This window comes from Dryobates pubescens, chromosome 5, assembly GCF_014839835.1.
Source record: "Dryobates pubescens isolate bDryPub1 chromosome 5, bDryPub1.pri, whole genome shotgun sequence".
NCBI lineage: Eukaryota > Metazoa > Chordata > Aves > Piciformes > Picidae > Dryobates > Dryobates pubescens.
In genome coordinates this window covers 28,955,917-28,975,119 of record NC_071616.1, presented here as the reverse complement: position 1 = coordinate 28,975,119, position 19,203 = coordinate 28,955,917, and the positions used below count along the sequence as shown (strand labels likewise).

The 19,203-nt window shown below is 37.2% G+C and overlaps 1 protein-coding gene across 2 annotated transcripts in view; it reads left to right on the top strand.

Annotated features, from left to right (window-relative positions):
* UNC79 (unc-79 homolog, NALCN channel complex subunit) overlaps positions 1 to 19,203 on the top strand; it is a 108,592-nt gene that overhangs the window by 8,541 nt on the left and 80,848 nt on the right. For both annotated transcript variants that reach the window (XM_054161893.1, XM_054161892.1), the window contains 9 exons: positions 2,901 to 3,205; positions 6,528 to 6,698; positions 9,976 to 10,068; positions 11,301 to 11,356; positions 11,961 to 12,090; positions 13,541 to 13,605; positions 16,303 to 16,391; positions 17,553 to 17,593; positions 18,774 to 18,802. In XM_054161893.1, coding sequence (XP_054017868.1) covers positions 2,901 to 3,205; positions 6,528 to 6,698; positions 9,976 to 10,068; positions 11,301 to 11,356; positions 11,961 to 12,090; positions 13,541 to 13,605; positions 16,303 to 16,391; positions 17,553 to 17,593; positions 18,774 to 18,802 — 979 coding nt within the window. The remainder of the gene's footprint in view (positions 1 to 2,900; positions 3,206 to 6,527; positions 6,699 to 9,975; positions 10,069 to 11,300; positions 11,357 to 11,960; positions 12,091 to 13,540; positions 13,606 to 16,302; positions 16,392 to 17,552; positions 17,594 to 18,773; positions 18,803 to 19,203) is intronic.

Here is a 19,203-nt window from a genome sequence, read left to right as displayed (position 1 = left end):
AATTACACGTGCAGGGGTGGGGGGAACAGATGTGGAATGGCTGAAAAAAAAATCAGTTCCATATTTCTATGAACAAACATCACATAAAATCACCATACACAATGCATAGCACATTGATTCATTTAGTTCTTTAATTTTCTCTTTGGGCAAAAGCATTTCTTTACATTACAGCATGAATTTGTTTCATGCCCTGCTCATTTTCAGTGTTTTCTCCCTCATTTGAGGAACGATCAAAAGCTTAATAAGCATCTCACAGAATATCTTGTTCTTTCACATTTTCTTGGAGAAAATTCTCCATATGTATTTCTAAGTAAAATGTTTTACACAAAGAATAGTTGTAAATGTCTGGTACCTAATTAATGGCCAGGCTTGTTCTGGTGACATGCAATTACTTTGCAGGCATTTTAGGAAAACTTTCTGGAAGGCAGTAATTTTGGGACAGATTTGTGGCAAAGACGTAGAAATCTTGAAACAAGACCTGGTAGCTTTGTTGCTTTTTACAGAGCAAAGTTCAGTATGGAGTTAAAATCTGCTGATACTCCCAAGTATTTGAACAGAAATGAGAGCAAACTGCAATCGTTGTGTCTTGGTTCCAGATTTTCAGTTATGACTCTTTTGTTTATTGCTTTTAAAAGATGTGGATCTGGCAAAAGCCTGAGTTCTGCCCTCCCCGCTCCACCCCCTCACCCCCCACCCCTAATTTGGCATTGCTGTTCCTGAAGTGGAACAGAAGGATGCCCTGATCAAGACACAAGATGGTATGTTTTGGCCTCTAATCCATAGATGGGCCAGAGCTCCATATTAAGACAAGAAGATGCCTACAGAATTAGTTCTCCATCACTGACTCACACCTTCCAAAGCAAGGATTAATTAATACAGTAATGTCTTTTCTGGAAATAAGTGTGCTTGAAGTGGTATGTTGGCAAGTAAAGGGATGGTAGACAGGGAAGGAATATAATTTAGTAACTTCATGTGTCTAAACATGAGTTACAAAGTATGGCAAATGAACATCAAGCAAATTAAAAAAAAGAATCAGCACTCTGATAATTTGTATTTAAATTCATACTAGGTCTTAGGTGATTTTCTGATACAATTTTGTAACACTATCATGGCAGTCACTATGTTTCTTGTACTGGACATTGGGTAACAGAAACCAAAATAATCTGCCAAATATGTAAGGCACAATAAAAAAAAAAAGTAGGAAAAAAAGTATGTGGCTTCTTAAAACAGACAATGTCTGTCATCTCTGACTGCAAGTGTGATGTGAAATCACTTGGCATAGAACTGTTCTTGTAAAAATGTTTAATATGGCAAATGAATGATACCTCTTAGAAGCACCTTAGCAAGAGTTTAAGTGACTTGTGTAAATAATTGTTGAATTGACTCGTGAGGTAGGACCTATCTTTGCTAAGGTGAATATATGATGGGATTTCTATACTGCTAAAGAGGACAGAGGTTTCCAGAAGCACTCCCTCTTGATGTTAACTCTGCTTTGCATTATTTGGTGGAAATTTTAATGCCACCGACTCGTCTTTTTTAAGTTTTACCATGGACTCTGGGAACAGAGCTAAACCAACTGCTTTTGGAAATCCCTACCACTGAGGAGTGCAAAATGTGCTTCGAACAACCCAAAGCATTGCGTGTGGTTTGATGTATTTAAAAGTTGTATTATATTTCATAGGCACATATGGAGGTTACAAACAAACCCTATAACTGCCTGCTAACTAAAACATAACGCTGCTTAAGTGCCAGTTTATTTCTATTTGAAATAGTGGGCTTTGTTTTGATTTTTTTTTCTTTTTGGTTGGAAAAACTATGTTAGATGAACATGTTTACAACCATATGGACAACGTTTTTGAAACGACATAAGCTGGTGGACGTGTAGCCTCTATTTTGATTCCCACTAAATCTTTTTTTTTTTGTTGTTTGTTTTATTTTTTTAAATTATCTCTCCTTTAGTTTGTAGTGAGTTTTGTTGAATAATAACGTAAGTAATAGCAGGAATGTATGGCAACAGACTGTCTGATCTGCAGTTACGTAATTGGTCTTGCTTGCTTAGCCCTTAGATTTTTGAAGGTAACTATTTACCCAAGGAGTGTTTGTATTCATAAAGTAAAACGTTTCCTCCCTAAACATGGGCAAAATTAAAAGCACACATAAACAACCATTATCATTAGCTCACAAACATATGCTAAAGACCATCTACTATATATTATTTTACGACTTTTCCAAATGTAGTTTAGTTAACATTTTAGAAATATATTATTTCTAAATCCATGTGCCTGTTTAAACTTCATTATCTCAAATGATACTGAGTGAGTGGTCATGAAACAGTATCATAAAATACATACAGACATTATTTTAATGCAATAAACATGTGATTTTTAAGACTATCTTAACAAACACACATGTTTATTCTTTGCTAAAACATGTTTCTGCAAGTGCCACACCTATATTTTGCATGTTTTCAGTTGGTTCAAAATATTATAGGAGGGAAAATGTAACAGATACTTCAAAATCCTCAAAATCTCAGAGCAAGATACCAACCTGTTTTGACACAGCTATTTTTCCATAGCAAGCACTTTTAATTCTTAGAATTTTTCTTGACTGTGAAACATGGGTAGGGCACTGAAACATGCATTTTTATATTTTTGCTCCTTTTGAACCAGATAACACATGAGATGCAATGAAATTTTCCTACGTATCAATTTTTAATTCTCTGACCTTGACACGTGAAAGTTACTGTTTGCTAGATTTGTAGACGCGCTGGTTTTGGTAGTGATTGCATCTTATGTGGGATGTATCTGGTCTTTTATTATTTGTTTTATAGTGTCATTTCAATGTAATGTGCTGTTCTTTGTGTCTTTGTTGTCTCTTTTTTTTCTTTGTCCCCCCAACAGCATTTTATCCCGCACAGGGAAGAAGGAGAATCAAGATGCCTCCAATTTGACAGTGCCCATGACCATGTGTCTTTTTCCTGTGCCATTCCCACTCACCCCATCTCTAAGACCACAGGTCAGTTCCATCAACCCTACTGTTACTCGCTCCCTCCTTTACAGCGTCCTGCGAGATGCACCATCTGAACGTGGCCAGCAAAGTCGCGATGCTCAGTTATCAGACTACCCATCTTTGGACTATCAAGGACTTTACGTGACACTGGTGACACTGCTGGATCTAGTTCCCTTGCTACAACATGGTCAACATGGTAAGCAGGCCCTTGAACCCCTTCCAGTGTGCTGAACTTCAGTGCTGTGAATGGTGCATGAATGCAATAGAAGAGATGGGCCTAAACCAACCTGGATCTGGAATTCAAATCTTCTGCAATGTGTTTATATCAAAGTGTTTGGTTTGACTTTCTTAAATAAAAGATTTTTTTCTGCTAACTCTGGATTTGGGTTTTAATTCTGAGGTTGTCTGGTTTTTATTGATAAGCTTGTGGCATGTGACTAAAATACAATGGTATGTAACAATAATACAGATGGGTCTCGAAAACAAAAAGAGAATTTGAAGCTACTGGGATATCATCAGACCAGTTTTATTGGAGTGGATGTCTAAAAAAGGCACAGATTGCTTGCAAATGTATATCTGGTCTAAAAAGAATATGCAGATAGAGGGTTTTGGTGAAGGTCCATCTCTAAAGACAGCATAGTATACATTTAATTGAAGAAAAGACATGCTAAAGGTGTTTTGAGATGGCTTAAAAAAAATTCCTAGGTAAAGAGGTAGCCATATATCTCTCCAACTTACAGAAAAGTCATATTATGTTTTGAGTTAGGATTTTTTGTGACTGTATTGTATTTGTATTGTTTTCCTTCAAATTCTGTATGTGCCTGGATTGTTAGTCTGTTGCTTTCTATACTGGGATTTATGAGCCCAGTATTCTCCCTGTGTTACATAGAGAGGCAAACATTCATTTTCACCATGGTATCAGGCTGTACTATATACATAGTTCAGTATAGGAGATTCTTGTGATACACTGCTGAGATTCTCTATGGGAAAATTTGTTTCTATTAGATGCTGAATTCCTTTTGATTTGGCAGCAGTGTGTATTGAATCAAAGACTATGGCACTAGGAAATGGTATGATCTGGTGAAAGAGGGGCTCCTAGCAAATTATAGCAAGTTACCTTCAATTTCTAGAAACAGTAGAATTAATTTTGAAAACTATTTTTTCCTTAAATAGATAACACTGTGATAATTAACAACTGGTGGAGACCTGTAAAAAATAAATAACAGTAGCAAGCAAATGTAATTTATTTTTGTGACAGCACGATGGCTCTTCTGGCAGGGTTTTCCTGGCCTTAGTCAGGCTTTTGTTGCTGTGTCACTTGACATCCTAATAAACAATGTGGGACATCCGTCGCCCACTACAGTGAGGAAAACACTCCAGTGGTTCTTGTCAGCTGGAAGGGTATGCCAAGTGGGAATTTTACCAGAGTCTGTGCTGGGTGTAGTCTTAATAATTTATTTATTTTTTCCAAATGTGACTGATAGAAATGAGAGAGCATTTTGGTTTGCAGAGGTTATCAGATGGCAAGTACCATGTTCATTGTGTGAAAGATATCCAATTAAAAATAATTTTGGCAAATTACATTCTGCTTTGAAATGAGAGGAGAAACACAAAATACTTGTTTAAGCAGGGGAAATCAAAGACAGAGATAAAATGGGGGAAGTAATAGCCTGGGAACTGTACTGCAAGAGATCTGGATATTGCAATAGCTCAGAGGCAGACTCTAAGTCACTAATAAGTTAATAGCATTTTAGCAATACATGAAGAGGGGGTTTGTGTATGAGACACCCAGAGAATTGTGTTGATCATTCTAAGAGCCCTAGCCAAAGCCTCAGCTGGAGTAAAACTTTCAGATTTGTCCATTTATCTTTAAGAAAGACATGGAGCATTTGGAAGGATTCCAGGAAAAAGAAACAAAAGAATGATTTGAGGTCTAGAAAATGTGAACAATGAGGAATAACCAGAAAGAACTTGGTTTGTCTAGCAGAATGGAGGCATGATTATCATATACAAATATGTAAAAGTTGCTGTGGGGAGAAATAAACTAAACCAGATTACATGTGGTTACAGTTGATCAGGAATAAGAAGTTATAGCCTTAAACTTCAGCAATGGATGTATTTATTTATTTGTTTGAAAGCCTTTTTTATGATAATGATGATTAACATTAGGATGAGAGAGTGAACTGTCTTGCCAACTTCTAAGAATGGTTTACATAAATATCTTGCAGGAATAAATTGGTTGAGGCATGCCTGGGGCAAGAGGAGGTCACTTGCTAATTTTTATGGTTCTGTGTACAGAGAATTAAATGTTGCAACACAACTTGTTGGTTTGTTTCTCCCTCAGCTTAGCATCTAACTAAAATAAATGTGTGGTTTTTTCATCAAAACAGTCAGTGTTATTTGGGTAAGTACAACTGGTGCATTAGGTGGTCCTGAGCTCTGATCCAATCAGGTCTTGCAGAGTTCAGTGCTTAGTTGGTAAATAAGTATTGCAAGAGAGAAGCACTCTCTGGCATCGAGAGTTTGGTTAGATTTGCCAGAACAACTGAAACAGAATGCCAATTTTAATTCTTACTATGACTCATGATATTTACAGCTACAGATCTTTGAGAGCTTTAGAGAGGCAGTTGCACATATGAGACTGAAGGCCTGTGTAACGCACCTAAGGTTACAGAGTGAGTAACAAAAGGAATACCTTTAATGCAGGGGAAAGGCCTTCTGATGTTTTGGGATTATCACATAGGTTCATACTTTGGGTTCACTGAGTGCAGTAAGCTTTCTGGAGAGTTATTTGCCTCAGCTGATTTCCTCATTTGTAAGAAGGTATAAAGATTTCACAGTACCCAGATATACAATAATTTATCCCTTCTCTTTGGATCTTGAAATGTGTATTTCTTAAAGATCCTCTCCCAGGACTTACAATATAATTAGAATAAGTATGGAAAGTCTTGGTGATATTCCTTTCCTTTTAAGGCTTGCCCATTTTCTATCTCAATGGCTTCCCAGGACAAAAAGATCTGTAGTATTATCCCGTGTTATTTGAAAAGTACAGTGATGCTTCCTGTAGTCTTGATGTGGAGAGTACTTTGCAATTTTCTTGAGGGTAATTAAGATCAAAATCTTATTCTCTGGCTGAAAAAGAATAGAGTACTTTTTGCAATAGTGCCTTTGAGCACCAAAGCTCATACTGAATTCTGATTCTAATAACTTCTCTGCTTGGGTGCAGGCCATTTTATGTTAAATCACTGTATCAAATCACTGTATCTTAACATATTTTAATAAATTATTTTACTAGCTGTAGTATTCCTATTCCTTTCAAACTCATCCCTCTTTTTTAGGAGGGGTTTAAAAATGATGAGTGAATTCTCTTGTGGTGGTAGTGGTAACTCAGATTATTTTGAGGGGAAAAGGTGAATTTAAACACAATTTTTAGAAATAGTTCTGTAAATGAAAAAGTATATATATGTAATTATTTTTCCATGGTAATGATTCTGTATTTATTTCATTTTATTCAACAGATCTTGGGCAGTCAATTTTTTACACTACTACGTGCTTACTTCCTTTTCTCAATGATGATATTTTGAGTACTTTACCCTATACAATGATTTCAACACTAGCTACCTTTCCTCCATTTCTGCACAAGGATATTATAGAGTATCTCAGCACATCTTTTCTGCCTATGGCTATATGTAAGTAGAATTCATTCTAATATTGTTATGTCTCAGTAAACACAGTGAGTGCAGGAGTCAACATTTGATCTGTCATAGAATTGTAATGGGACATCAATCTACTGTATGTGTATATGTAAAATAGTGCCATAGGATTATTTTTCAAAGGAAAATAATTCTGTAATTTTTATTCATTTATTGTGTGAATTCTTCCTTCATTTAAAGGATGAAGTTTAACTTTTAAAGAAATACACTGTTTTCAGAGTTACAGAATTTTCAGTGCCAGCAGCAGGATTTTTGAATACAGAATCAGTGAGGAACGTGTTATTTTTGCATCTAAGCTATATCTGGATGCTCAATGTAATGATGTTGTGATGAATTTATTTGGTTTTTTGTTTGTTTGTTTGTTTGTGCTTTTTTTTCCTCTAGTTTCTTTGGGTTTTTTGGTTTTCTTTCCTTTCCTCTCAGCCTTATCTATAAGTTCTGTGCTTAACTGTGCCTGTAATGTTGCCTATCCATGAATATTAAGGCTGAATTTGACAGTGCCAACCTTTTTTTCTTTATGTATTTTTTATTTCCTCTCCTCGGGGGGTTTCACATGATTGCATAATTTTTGTAATCCATGCACAATGTGAATCCTGAAGTGTGTTCTGAATGTTTATCTGTGCACCTGATAAAAAGCTTGATGAGATTTCAGTAGTAGTGAGAAATGTAACCATGTTCTGCAGAGAGAATCGTTAGGGTCAATGTTAAAAGCCAGTTTTAATCAACAAGCCTTTTACTGTGTAGGTGATCAAACACTGGAAAAATTAGCAGGTGCTCAGGTACCAGCTCTACTTCACCCCTCTTTGAGCAAAGGGCTTGGACAAGATGGTCTTCAACGGTCCCTTATAACATCAACTATCCCATGATTCAGTGAGAATGACTCCTCCATATCTGTATTCCAGACCTTTATGGAAAACATGAACAACTTTTGTACAGAGATCAACGTTGATGTCATTTAAGCATGTAGAAGATGTAGAACATGGAAAGGAGCATGTTCCAGTATTTTGAGATTTTATGGAAATTTATTTCTGGCTCTGCTACTCAGAGATCTTGGAATCAAGGCCTTAAGTCTTCTGTACCTCAGTTTCCCCAAGTAAAACAGCCTCTTGTCATTTGCAATCATTACAATGCAATCATTTGCATCATTGAAATGATGTTTTCTATGTTACTTTTGACACGTGATAATGGTATACAAATGTGCAATAGGTTTTCTTTGGGTTAAGAACAGAATGTGGCATTAAACTCCTTTTTCTTCCATTATTGTTAACCTGTTAAAGAACAGCTGATGTAGGTGTCTTATCCTGTCCTGTCTGTCTACAGGTATGTAAATCTGTTCCCCAAAACAACTGGCTGATCCTAGTCCTTGGTTTACTTAAATAGATACTGTTCCCCAACTGCTCTTGGCAGAGGTTGCATCCATGTGGAGCATGGGAACAACCTTTGTCATGCTGTCTTTTACCTCAGACAGGTTAGATCTCTGTGTGAAACTAGTCTGCTGCTCTTTAAATTTGGCTTCTACTACTGTCCTAATTTTCTGTTGATGGCCACTTTTTAATTGCCAGTCACTGAGTATTTTGCAATTTAAATCCATATAAATAGACCTTGCTGTAATAATTTGGGAGCTCTTGCACATGTGGGTGAGATTCAGAGAAGAATGAATGAAGTGCAGTGCAGAGCAATGTAGTAATGTTGGTTCATGTGAAAAAGAACCAGGCAGAAGAAAGAATTTATCCATTTTCCTTTCTTCTTTTCTAGTTGAGTGCTCTTTTAATTTGTGTTCTTCTTTGTTTTTGTTTTTGTTTTGGTTTTTTTTTTTCCCACTGGAAGCTATATGCCCCTTTACAAGTCATTTGCAGAACATTTCATTCCCCTGGTGTTCAGCTCTGAATCAAATTGAAAGGGAGGATACAAGAGATTGTGTAAGAAGCTGGAAAACCAGATGGGAGGGATGAAAGCAACTGATAGCTACAGTTCTGTGCTTCTATCCCAAATGCTTGGTATTTGGGTCTTGTCAGTCAGGCTTGGGAAAATGCTGTGAATGAGGATGGGAAGATACTCTCCACATGTCTATGTAGGAAGTTACTTTCAAAGCCACATTGCCATATTATAGCTCAGCAAATATCTAGACTCTGCAGACTTTTCCCAAGTATACTGTTTAATAGTAACTACTTTATACACAGAGTCCAGAAGGAACTCTAACCACACTGTGTGTGAGAGGTCTACACTTCAGTACTACAGTTTGTCATTATATTAGCACCTCACATAACAAGGTGTGCTAGTTTAACACTGTCTTTCCCCTACAACACAGAAGTGAGGGAGAGTAACACACACAGAGAAAAACTGCATATTGAGATAAAGAGTTTAGAGTATAATATAAATGAGATAATATAATGCACAATTACCTTAGCCTAGTTGCAGAAAAAGCACAGCAGAAAGCCAGCAAACTAAAAACCCAAGCCAGGGAGCTACTCCTCCATCCCTCCCCGTCTGGCTGCCATTCCAGTGGAAGAGAACCCACACCCCACATGTGAAACCCAAAAGCAGCTGGAATGGTAATCTTCTCATGTTACAATCTGATCTTCAAGCCCCATAATACTTTGCTCCAGCCAGCACTTTCATTTTGAAGCTGGCATGAAGCACAATGGTTTTGAATAACAGCAGCAGATTTAGATGTAACCCATGGCACAAAGGGAACTAATTTTTCTGGTATGTAGCTGTAACTTGAACTCATATCATGTTCTCCCTGAGGAGTAGTCTGTGCTATACACTGACATCTTTCAGCTACTACCAGCCCCAACCTTTTATTATTACACCTCAACTTCAGGCCTTACTTTTTTTTTGTTGTTTCTTTACCCTCCACTTCTTCCTTACCTTTCCTACAATCCAAGCCCTAGGTGTGCTTGACTATACCAGTAACATAATTTTGGTGAGTCTGTGGGTTCTGGAGAGAGCCTGAGAAGATCACTGTCTGTGGTTAATGCAGCTTTGAGAATGCAGTCTTACTGATCTGGAAAATCAGATGTGTGCTCTGTGAAGCATTACCATATTCTTAGTAGTTTTCCTCTTCCAGTAGAAATGGAATTTCACCCTCTCCAATATAGAATGTTTCTAGTTTTGTATTTTTTTTAACAACATGATACCATAGTAATTCTATTGTTTCAATTGGAATCAGTTACATGCTGTTCTTGTTTAATTTTCCTTGTTGAACAATAGATTGTATTTTTTTTTTCTTTTTTCCCCCCTTTCTTTTAAGTGGGATCCTCAAAAAGAGAAGGTGTTCCAGCACATGTCAATCTGTCTGCATCGTCAATGCTAATGATTGCAATGCAGTACACATCAAACCCGGGTATGTGTAAATGTGCAGTATAGTATCAATCTCTCTAACACTATAAATTGTGAAGTACTGTCAAATGCAACCAGAAAAGCTCAATGATGGAAAAAATCTGTCTCACACAACACAGAATGAAAAATAAGTCATTTTAGTTAAAAGTGGAATCTCTGCTTGAAGCGGTCCTTATGTAGATAAGAGATCTCATTGTGATGAAGAAATGGGGTTTGGCCCAGTGTTGGAGACTGATTGCTTGACAGAAAATAGTGTTGATATGTAACATCAGTGTTGGAGCAAAATCACCACTAACATTGTCTGTAGAAATTCATAATAACCGTGTGTCTTATACTAGGATTCATATCCCACTAAGTTCACTTCTGATACTGTCTTTTAAAGAAGGCAGGGAATGCTGACTTGCAGGCTCAGCAGAACTATGATGAATTTCAATGTGAGTATCTAAACACAGGCCATTCTCTCTCACAAAGGTACAGAGTCCCAGTTAAATCAGTTGGATTTCTCAACCAAATGGATGCAAAATTTAACGTGAGGGAGTTGCTACATTGCATAATAGTCAACTATCTTCTAGTTTATGTAGATAGGTAGATGGGGTGTGTGTAGAGGAACCCCATGCTGCAGTGTGCACATGAGAAATACCACTTTGTGCTATTTTTGAAAGCCATTTTTTTCCCCCATGAAATGTTCTGTTTTCTTTATGAATTCCATTTTCCAGCCATTTGAGGAAAATGTTGCCCAGTGGATTTTGGGAAGTCAAACATGAAGTAGTTCATTTGGCTCTCATGTTTGTTTGATGCAGAGTGGCTCCTATAGCTTTTGATATACATGGAAATAATGTATAGTTACATGTGACTTCCATTGCTACCTCAAGATGAATGACAATATACTCATCAACAGCTTTACACTGTGCCAAGTGGGACAAAGTTTAAGTGAATTAGCAGGTACTCTAAAACTAGATGTGTTTGAAAAAGATCTCCATTCCTGTGTGAAAAGCTGTGCACTCTTAATACTAATTATCTTCCTGCATTGCTCAACAGAAACACCTTACTAGTATTTAATTTCTAATATTTTGTGATGACTCTCGAGACTTTTCAGCAAACCCTTGGAAATAAAAAGTAATTAAATGAGGTACAGAGTTTAGGTCAGACAAAGCCAAGACAATCAGCTAATTATGTCACTTCTGTAATTTGAGTTTCCATTTCAGTATAGTGTCTATAATGTCTTTTCTTTCTTAGTGTATCACTGCCAATTATTGGAATGCCTCATGAAATACAAGCAAGAAGTATGGAAAGTAAGTTTCTGATCATACATACTTTGTGGAAATGACTGTATTTGGATAGTAATGAATACCAGATGGCTTGAGAATTGAACTGTCTACCAAAAAGTTATAAATGGACTTTATATCCAATTCTTCTTCTGGATTCTGGAGAGGAAGGCCCTTCTGATTTTTAGTTTACAGAGACAGCTCTATATTTTGTAGACTAGAGCTCATTTTCCTAAATAGTATGTGGTCATGGCTCCAGTTAGGAGAATATTAAAAATGACTAATCTTCTCAGTTCATGTGGGACTGAAGTTTTGCACAGACTATTTCTGAGTACTGTCTTAGCCTGAATCTGATCTGGATCCAGTTATTCATCTACACCATGCCTCTTTACTTTGAGGCTTCATTTGCTATATTGGTCCTCTATGCAGAGTAGGTGGAAGCTTTTGTGCTGATCAAACTGAGAAGCCAGTTAGTCATCTAATCTATTTGTAAGAGCATACAAAGGATGTTTTAGTGGGGTATGGAATGTATATATTTTGTGTGTTCAGGTATCTTTGAACTCAAGTAATATGTATTGCATTGTGTTTTGTTACCCTGCAAAATAAACACTTTGTCTATGTCTTTCCTTAGGATTTGCTATATGTGATAGCCTATGGACCATCCCAAGTTAAACCTCCAGCGGTACAAATGCTATTTCACTACTGGCCAAATTTAAAGCCCCCTGGGGCAATCAGTGAGTACAGAGGACTACAGTACACAGGTCAGTGTAGCCGATTTTTGTATCTGCCAAAATCAATATGAAAGAAAATACCAGAAATGCATGAGTGTCGCATGAGTACAGTTCTACAATGTAATTTTGTTCAGTAAGGTGGGACTTTCATGAGTGTGTACAATATCCATTTCTCTGTATTTTCAAAAGATGCTATGAAAACTGTGATTGTGTCTAGTTAAGTATGTTGTGTTATTCCTGATACTTACTAAACCAGAACAGGAGAAGAAATAAATACAACGTTTCAAATTATCTGTGAAACTGCCTTCTTGGCCTCACATGAGTTCTGGCTTATGTTCCTTTCAATTATTGCTTTGGTTGCTTTTGTTGTGCCAGCTGCTATCACTGCTGCTGTTGCTAAGATGTTATCTGGTTGTTACTGTCAAAAAAAAAGTCAGGTGATGTCAGGTGCAGTCAATGCAATGGATAAGTTCTCAAGGTTGCCTGTAGGGTGGAATTGAGAGACAAAGTCATCAGTGCAGGTGGAACTGGGTAAGCAGATGGCAGAGTCCCCTGTCCACTAAACTCCCCAATAATACTGATGGGATTGTTCTTCTATGGTGGGGACTGTCCAGCAGAAATTAATGACTTGCCTTTTCTGCCTGCCTCCTTGAAATAATCTCTGTCATATAGGAAATATTTTGTCCAATTCTAAAATTTCTGCACCAGGATGCAAAATTTTACATAATAAAATGTGTGGGAAGAGACCTTGGAAGACCCCAGACCAATTGAAATACATTCTGAGTGCTACTTATACATGTTTGATCTGTTCTAAGGCCTTCCTTTAGAAGGCAAGACTGTAAACTAAGCATGATATTCTGACTAAACTATTATAGTCTTGGGTAGACTGGAATGATTTTTTAATATATGAATTTTCTGTAATTTGTACCCCAGAATGGGAATGAGTACTATCTTCAGTTGCATGGCATTTTGACCTGAGGGCATCCTGTATAGCATCTAAATGATGCCACTTGAACATACCTTTGTTATTTACCTCTTGTCATTCCATAGCTAAGTCTCCTTCTGTAGATGGAGTAGTTTTCCTTCATCATAGATGTGTTTTCATTTTGCCTGGAAATGTTACTGAATTCACTCAGCCAGTCCTACTGTCCCGCTCCTGGAGTGGAAGAATTAGTTGATTCAAATTGTTGGTGAGGTCAGGAATGATCTCCAACAGGGATGACAGCATCTTAATTTTTCCATTTCTTCACTGAGTTTATGGTTCATTTCATAATTATGTCCCAAAGAAGTCAGTAGCCATGTGTTTCCTAGGTTTTCTATTGTAATCATTAGGGGGCTCGAGGAATGGCTAGGTCTTCTATCATATTTGTATAGTACTTACTACAAACAAAAGGCTCTTTTTCTCAATTGATACCACTAGATACAAAGACTGTAAATATGTTTTCTTCCTTTATTAATCAGCTGTATTTTGGTTTTGCAGCCTGGAATCCTATTCATTGCCAGCACATTGAATGCCATAATGCAATTAACAAGCCAGCTGTGAAGGTACTGCTATTTCTTCAGAGGTCAAACTGAGCTATCTGGTGGATGGGAGGTTGCAATTTGATCCCTGCCATATGCTGTGGTTGTATGCAGGTGATCAAGAGCAAGAGCTAAAGGAACAGCAAAGCCTGTTGAGACCAAGGGGGCCAGAGCTTTGTGAATGTGTTCTTTGGCTGCCTAAACCAAGATGGGATGTTTTCTCCAACTGCTTTGGGCAAAGTCTTGGTATTAAACATGAGGATAGTTGCAGAGCACTTTATAAAATTCTAAGATGGCTCTTGGCTCATACATGTAAATATTTTCCTGAACACACACAGAGACACACACATATACATGTGCACAAATACAGTTATGTACAGCAAACCTTATGTCAATGACATAGGTTTATAGAATCATTAAGTTTGGAAAAAACCTCCAAGGTCATTGAGTTCAACTGTTAAGCTAACACTGCCAAGTTCACCATTAAACCATTTCCCTAAGGACTGCATCTACACTTCTTTTTTAACACTTCACTGGGCAGCCTGTTTTGATGCTTAACCATTCTTTCAGTGAGGAAATTTTTCCAGCTAAACTTCCCATGGTGCAATTTGAGGATGTTTCCTCTCATCCTATTGCTTGTTACCTGGGAGAGAAGACTGGCCTCCACCTAACATCTAACTTATTTCAGGTAGTTGTGGGGAGAGATAAAGTTCCCCCGAGCTTCCTCCTCTTCACCTTGGTATCTTAGTTGAGTTCATACAATACATTCTGACTGTGATCCTTTGCTTCAAATGTATCTTAAAGCAAATAGTAACAAAGCTTTACTTACCTCCTCTACAGCCCTCTTTGAGGGATGTAAATGGTGTCTTTCCTGTTTACAGGCAGAGTAACAAAGTAAAGCAGTTTGACCAGGGTCATAGAAAAAATTGATGGCAGTAGCAAGAGGAGCATCCCAATTCCAGAGCATACTACAGTTAGGTGTACTAGTTAATTATATTTATATTTAGCAAAATATGTATATACAACCAATTTTCTTGACATCAATTCATATACTAACATAGTTACAATAGCCAGACAGCTCTTCAGTGAGCCTTTCCCACAGACATGATACTAATATGGCATAATGGTGACACCTGTCTCACAGTGTGACCACTTTCCTGCCTGCTCCAATCATTTTCCTTTTCATGGGAAAAAAACATCTGGGTGGTGTTGCTTCATGTTGTAGTGATTTCTATATTCAGACTAATCACTGAGTAGAGGAAAATATCAATGAAATGTACAATTCTAAGCTTTATAGGTGAAATACCTGAATATTTTTGAATGATCTCTTAGCTTAACTTGACAGAACAAGTCTTGAGCAGCCATCACTCAGAAAAATGCATCCTGTTGTATCTTGGAAAGATGAATGTAAAAACCATAAAAAACACTGAAGGAGGCATTTGTGTTTATAAATAAGGTCTTGCACTTGAAGGGAGTAAGAAATGTTTTGATTTAAGCAGTTGAAATAGAATCATAGAATTGTTAGGGTTGGAAGGGACCTCAAGGATCATCTAGTTCCAGCCCCCCTGCCATGGGCAGGGACACCTCACACTAGATTAGGTTGCTCAGAGCCACATCCAGCCTGGCCTTAAAAACCTTCTGGGATGGGCCTTCTACCACCTCCATGGGCAACCTGTTCCAGTGTCTCACCACCCTCATGATGAAGAACTTCTTCCTAATATCCAATCTGAATCTACCCATTTCTATTTTTGTTCCATCCCTCCTAGTCATATCATTACCTGACATCCTAAAAAGTCCCTCTCCAGCCTTCTTGTAGGCCCCCTTAAGATACCAGAAGGCCACAATAAGGTCTCCCTAACAGCCTTCTCTTCTCCAGACTGAACAGTCCCAATTCCCTCAGTCTGTCCTCATAAGAGAGGTGCTCCAGCCCTCTGATCATCCTCGTGGCCCTTCTCTGGACACACTCCAGCACACCCAGATCCTTCCTGTAGTAGGGACTCCAGAACTGGATGCCATACTCCAGGTGGGGTCTCACCAGAGGGAGAGAATTGCTTCCCTCAACCTGCTGGCTATGCATGGTACTGTACATGCATGGTACTGTTCAGCTTTTCTTAAACAGTACAAACTAAAGAAATACCTAAAGAAATAGGTATGTAACTGGCTGCTAACTGTACTATTTTCTGTAACTGGCTAATGTGGATAGATAAAAGCTAATGCAAGACAGAATTTAGACCTATGTTGCCAAGGTAACTGTAAGTCCACAATCTTCATTCTCTCCCTGGAATTGTACTGTACAGTTAACAACTGTGATAAGTGAAAATTAGATGTTGCTGGAAGAGGTGTTAGTGAGAGAGAAAAATCTAGACATTTATACTACCTTTTCCTCAGCAATGGATCCTCTAAGTGACCATCTCTTTGGAAGGAAGAAATACAAAGGTCATAACTATGCAATGTAAATGTGTAACACAAAATTAACTTGCCTTTCAGAGAGTGACAATACTGGTATTGAAATATGTCCTGTTCTCTTCCCATAGGATCTTATTTTCAGAAATCCCTCTTTGTTAGAAATAATTTGAGGTCCTTTACTGCCAGAGGCCAAGTACAATCATTCATGTGTCAAAGCTATGCTATATTGTATGTCCTAGCATTAATGTGTTGAACTTTTTCAGGGAGTTTCAATGAACAGATGTGTTAATATTTTTTTTCTTCACTGTATTTCAGATGTGCATTGACCCATCCTTGTCTGTGGCTTTGGGTGATAAGCCACCTCCACTATATCTTTGTGAAGAATGCAGCCAGAGAATTGCAGGGTAGGTAAAATAAGAGCTGGAAAATGATTAGTGATAGTCAGATGCCAGTGTTCAGAACTCTCAAGTTATGCTTTATTTTAGTATGATTAGCATTTAATTTATATAGATAACCCTATTGAAATATATGGAGCACACTGTATGAATAAGCATTACAGAAATATGCCCCAAAAGATCATCATTTGGTTTAACTTAAACAGTAGTGAGTTTTAAGGGTAAGATCTCCAAATGGATAGATACTGTGGGATGCATTGACTGTGACAGAGGAACCTTGTAAACGTGCAAGCTTTTGCTTGTGAAATGTTTTTGTCCTCATCCTTTAGCTGTTATTAAAAACAGGGAATTACAATGAAAGCACTTGAGACTTCATTACTTTTCTGTAACATGTATTTCAGATTATTTTCTAGGCTATGTTGTGAAGCAGCAGAGTAAAAAATTGAAATAGGTCCAGGCTTCTCCAGTGCCTGGAACAAATATAGCTTGAGATAAATTAACCTCACATATTTAATTTTAATTTTTATTTTAAACTTTTCTAAGTTTATAATTTGGTCTGCATTACTTTACAAGATCTACAAATACTTGCTTATTGGGAGTTTCAATCATTAGTTCAAATGGACAGGTAGTTCGGAAGCTACTTATTCTTTTGTTTTGTTTTGTTTTGTTTTTGTCCCCAGTTTTACACTTTTATATCACACCAATTGTAGAAAAAGCAATTACACTTCACCTTAGATTTTTAAGTCATCCTTGATATAAAGCTGCAGGAAAAAGTAATTTAATTTGGAAGAAGCACAGCCTCTAAGGACACTCACAGAAAATGGTACTGATACATTTGGGCTTTTTTCCAATGTTCATCTGTTATTCTTCACTGTCACTTTTCAGCCATCAGACTTTCAGAGCACACACTATTTTAATTTGATAAATTTGTGCCTTAAAAGTAATATTTTGAAAGCCTTGACCAACATCAGCAAAGTGGTAATTTTCAATAAGACAGCTACAACAAAGGGGTGCTGTAAAGCAGCCTGCAATTTGTAAAACTGCATTTGTCAAGCAGCTTTGCAATCATATCAGTCCTACCACATTAATTGAGATAAATTTCCTCTGCACAAAAATAAATGCATATATAAATATAAACCAGAAAGCTAATTAGATATACAATTTTTATAGGGATCACAGTGAATGGTTGATTGATGTTCTTCTACCACAAGGTAAGAGGTATTTTAAGGGTAGGTACAAACTAATCATAATCGTACAACCCCATGCTTCCTGACATTTCTGCATATTATATTAACTGAAATGTTGCATTCTGTTCTAAAAGATTTTAAAAGAATGTGCTTAATACTGCTTAGTGTCCTTAAAATACTATGAGAAATTGACTAATCCTCTATTTGATATGGTATGCAACTCTTTATATGTGAGGAAACAGAGACAACTGAGCTTTCACATCTTGAAGAATCCTCATCTGGGGCCGAGTGTTTAAAATCTATCTGTGTCCCACACTGGTTGTCCAAAAAAGGAGAGAGTTCTTCTCGGTAACCTGAGTCTCATTTGAAAGCTCTTAAATCTTCTGAAAAATCTATTCTATGAGCAGAAGACTGTAAAGAATATCAGAAAATGATATAAAATATTTTTCTGTGGTCTAGTCATTGATTCAATCAGTGTCCTTTGGCCAGTGAGACAGCCTGGTGTTTTACTATCTACCAGAAAGCAGACAAAGCTTGTTGACAGATTAATCAGAATTTCTTGGGGTTTCAAGGCCCGTTACAGAGTCTCTAGAATAACCCTTTTTATGCCAGAACAAAGATACTCTTTCTATCTTTGTTCTGCAAATTGAAAATTCTCCTTTAGTTGAAATATAATCCAGATTAAGAATGTTTTATTCACTTCTTTTCACTCAGACACCTATATTTACTGAACTGGATATTGCCAGGGCAACCAACTGAATTAGCTGTTGCTTATAGGTTGAATCAGCAAACATTTTGTTAGGGAGTTATGGCCACAAACATAGCGTCTGCTTCTACATTTTTCATCCATTTTCACTAATCTTTCAACCTGTGGACTTTCACAGGTAGTGTGTACACATGGGTGTACTTTTACAGGTGTGTGCATGAGGCAGAAGCATGGGCAGAAGGTGAATAGGATGCAGAGCACACCACATTTAATGCACCGAGGCTGTTATTTCATTTCAGCGTAGAAATAGCCAATAGGAATAAGTATACACTGTCCTACCTCATGCAGTCCAACAAGCTTAGAGATTTCAGTAATACTTGGAAACACAAATTTAGCCTCAGAGACGTCCTTGCAGCAAGCCCATTTTCCCATGGCTGCCATATTAAAACAGAAGGATCATCATTCTGTGTTGATGTTGTGTATGCCTTCCCCTTACAGCTGAAATTTCTGCTATATGTCAGAAGAAGGTAAGATTCAGTCATTTGTGTGATGAGGCATGATTTGATGTTGTGTGTAGTGTCATTCCATTACTATGTGGTGCCTTCTTTTTTGTACCATTCCAAATTTTCACAGTTTCTCCATGAATGCATTTAATGGTGGATGGGAATGATTCAGCAGCAAGGTTTCTTTTTGTTAAAACTGCTTATGTTTGATTTCAGTTCTAGTTTTTTGTTGAATTAGTCAAGAAATTCAGTTATGCAGTTGAGCTCAGTTTTTATTGTATAACTCTGCTTATGAGGTGGATAAAGCAGTAGATAAATTTTAAATCAGAATGTTCATATCTTCTCATCTCCTTGAAGTCCTGAATTAATCTTAAATTGGACAAAATTCCTACTCTAAACTCCATATTTTTGAAACTATATGGACT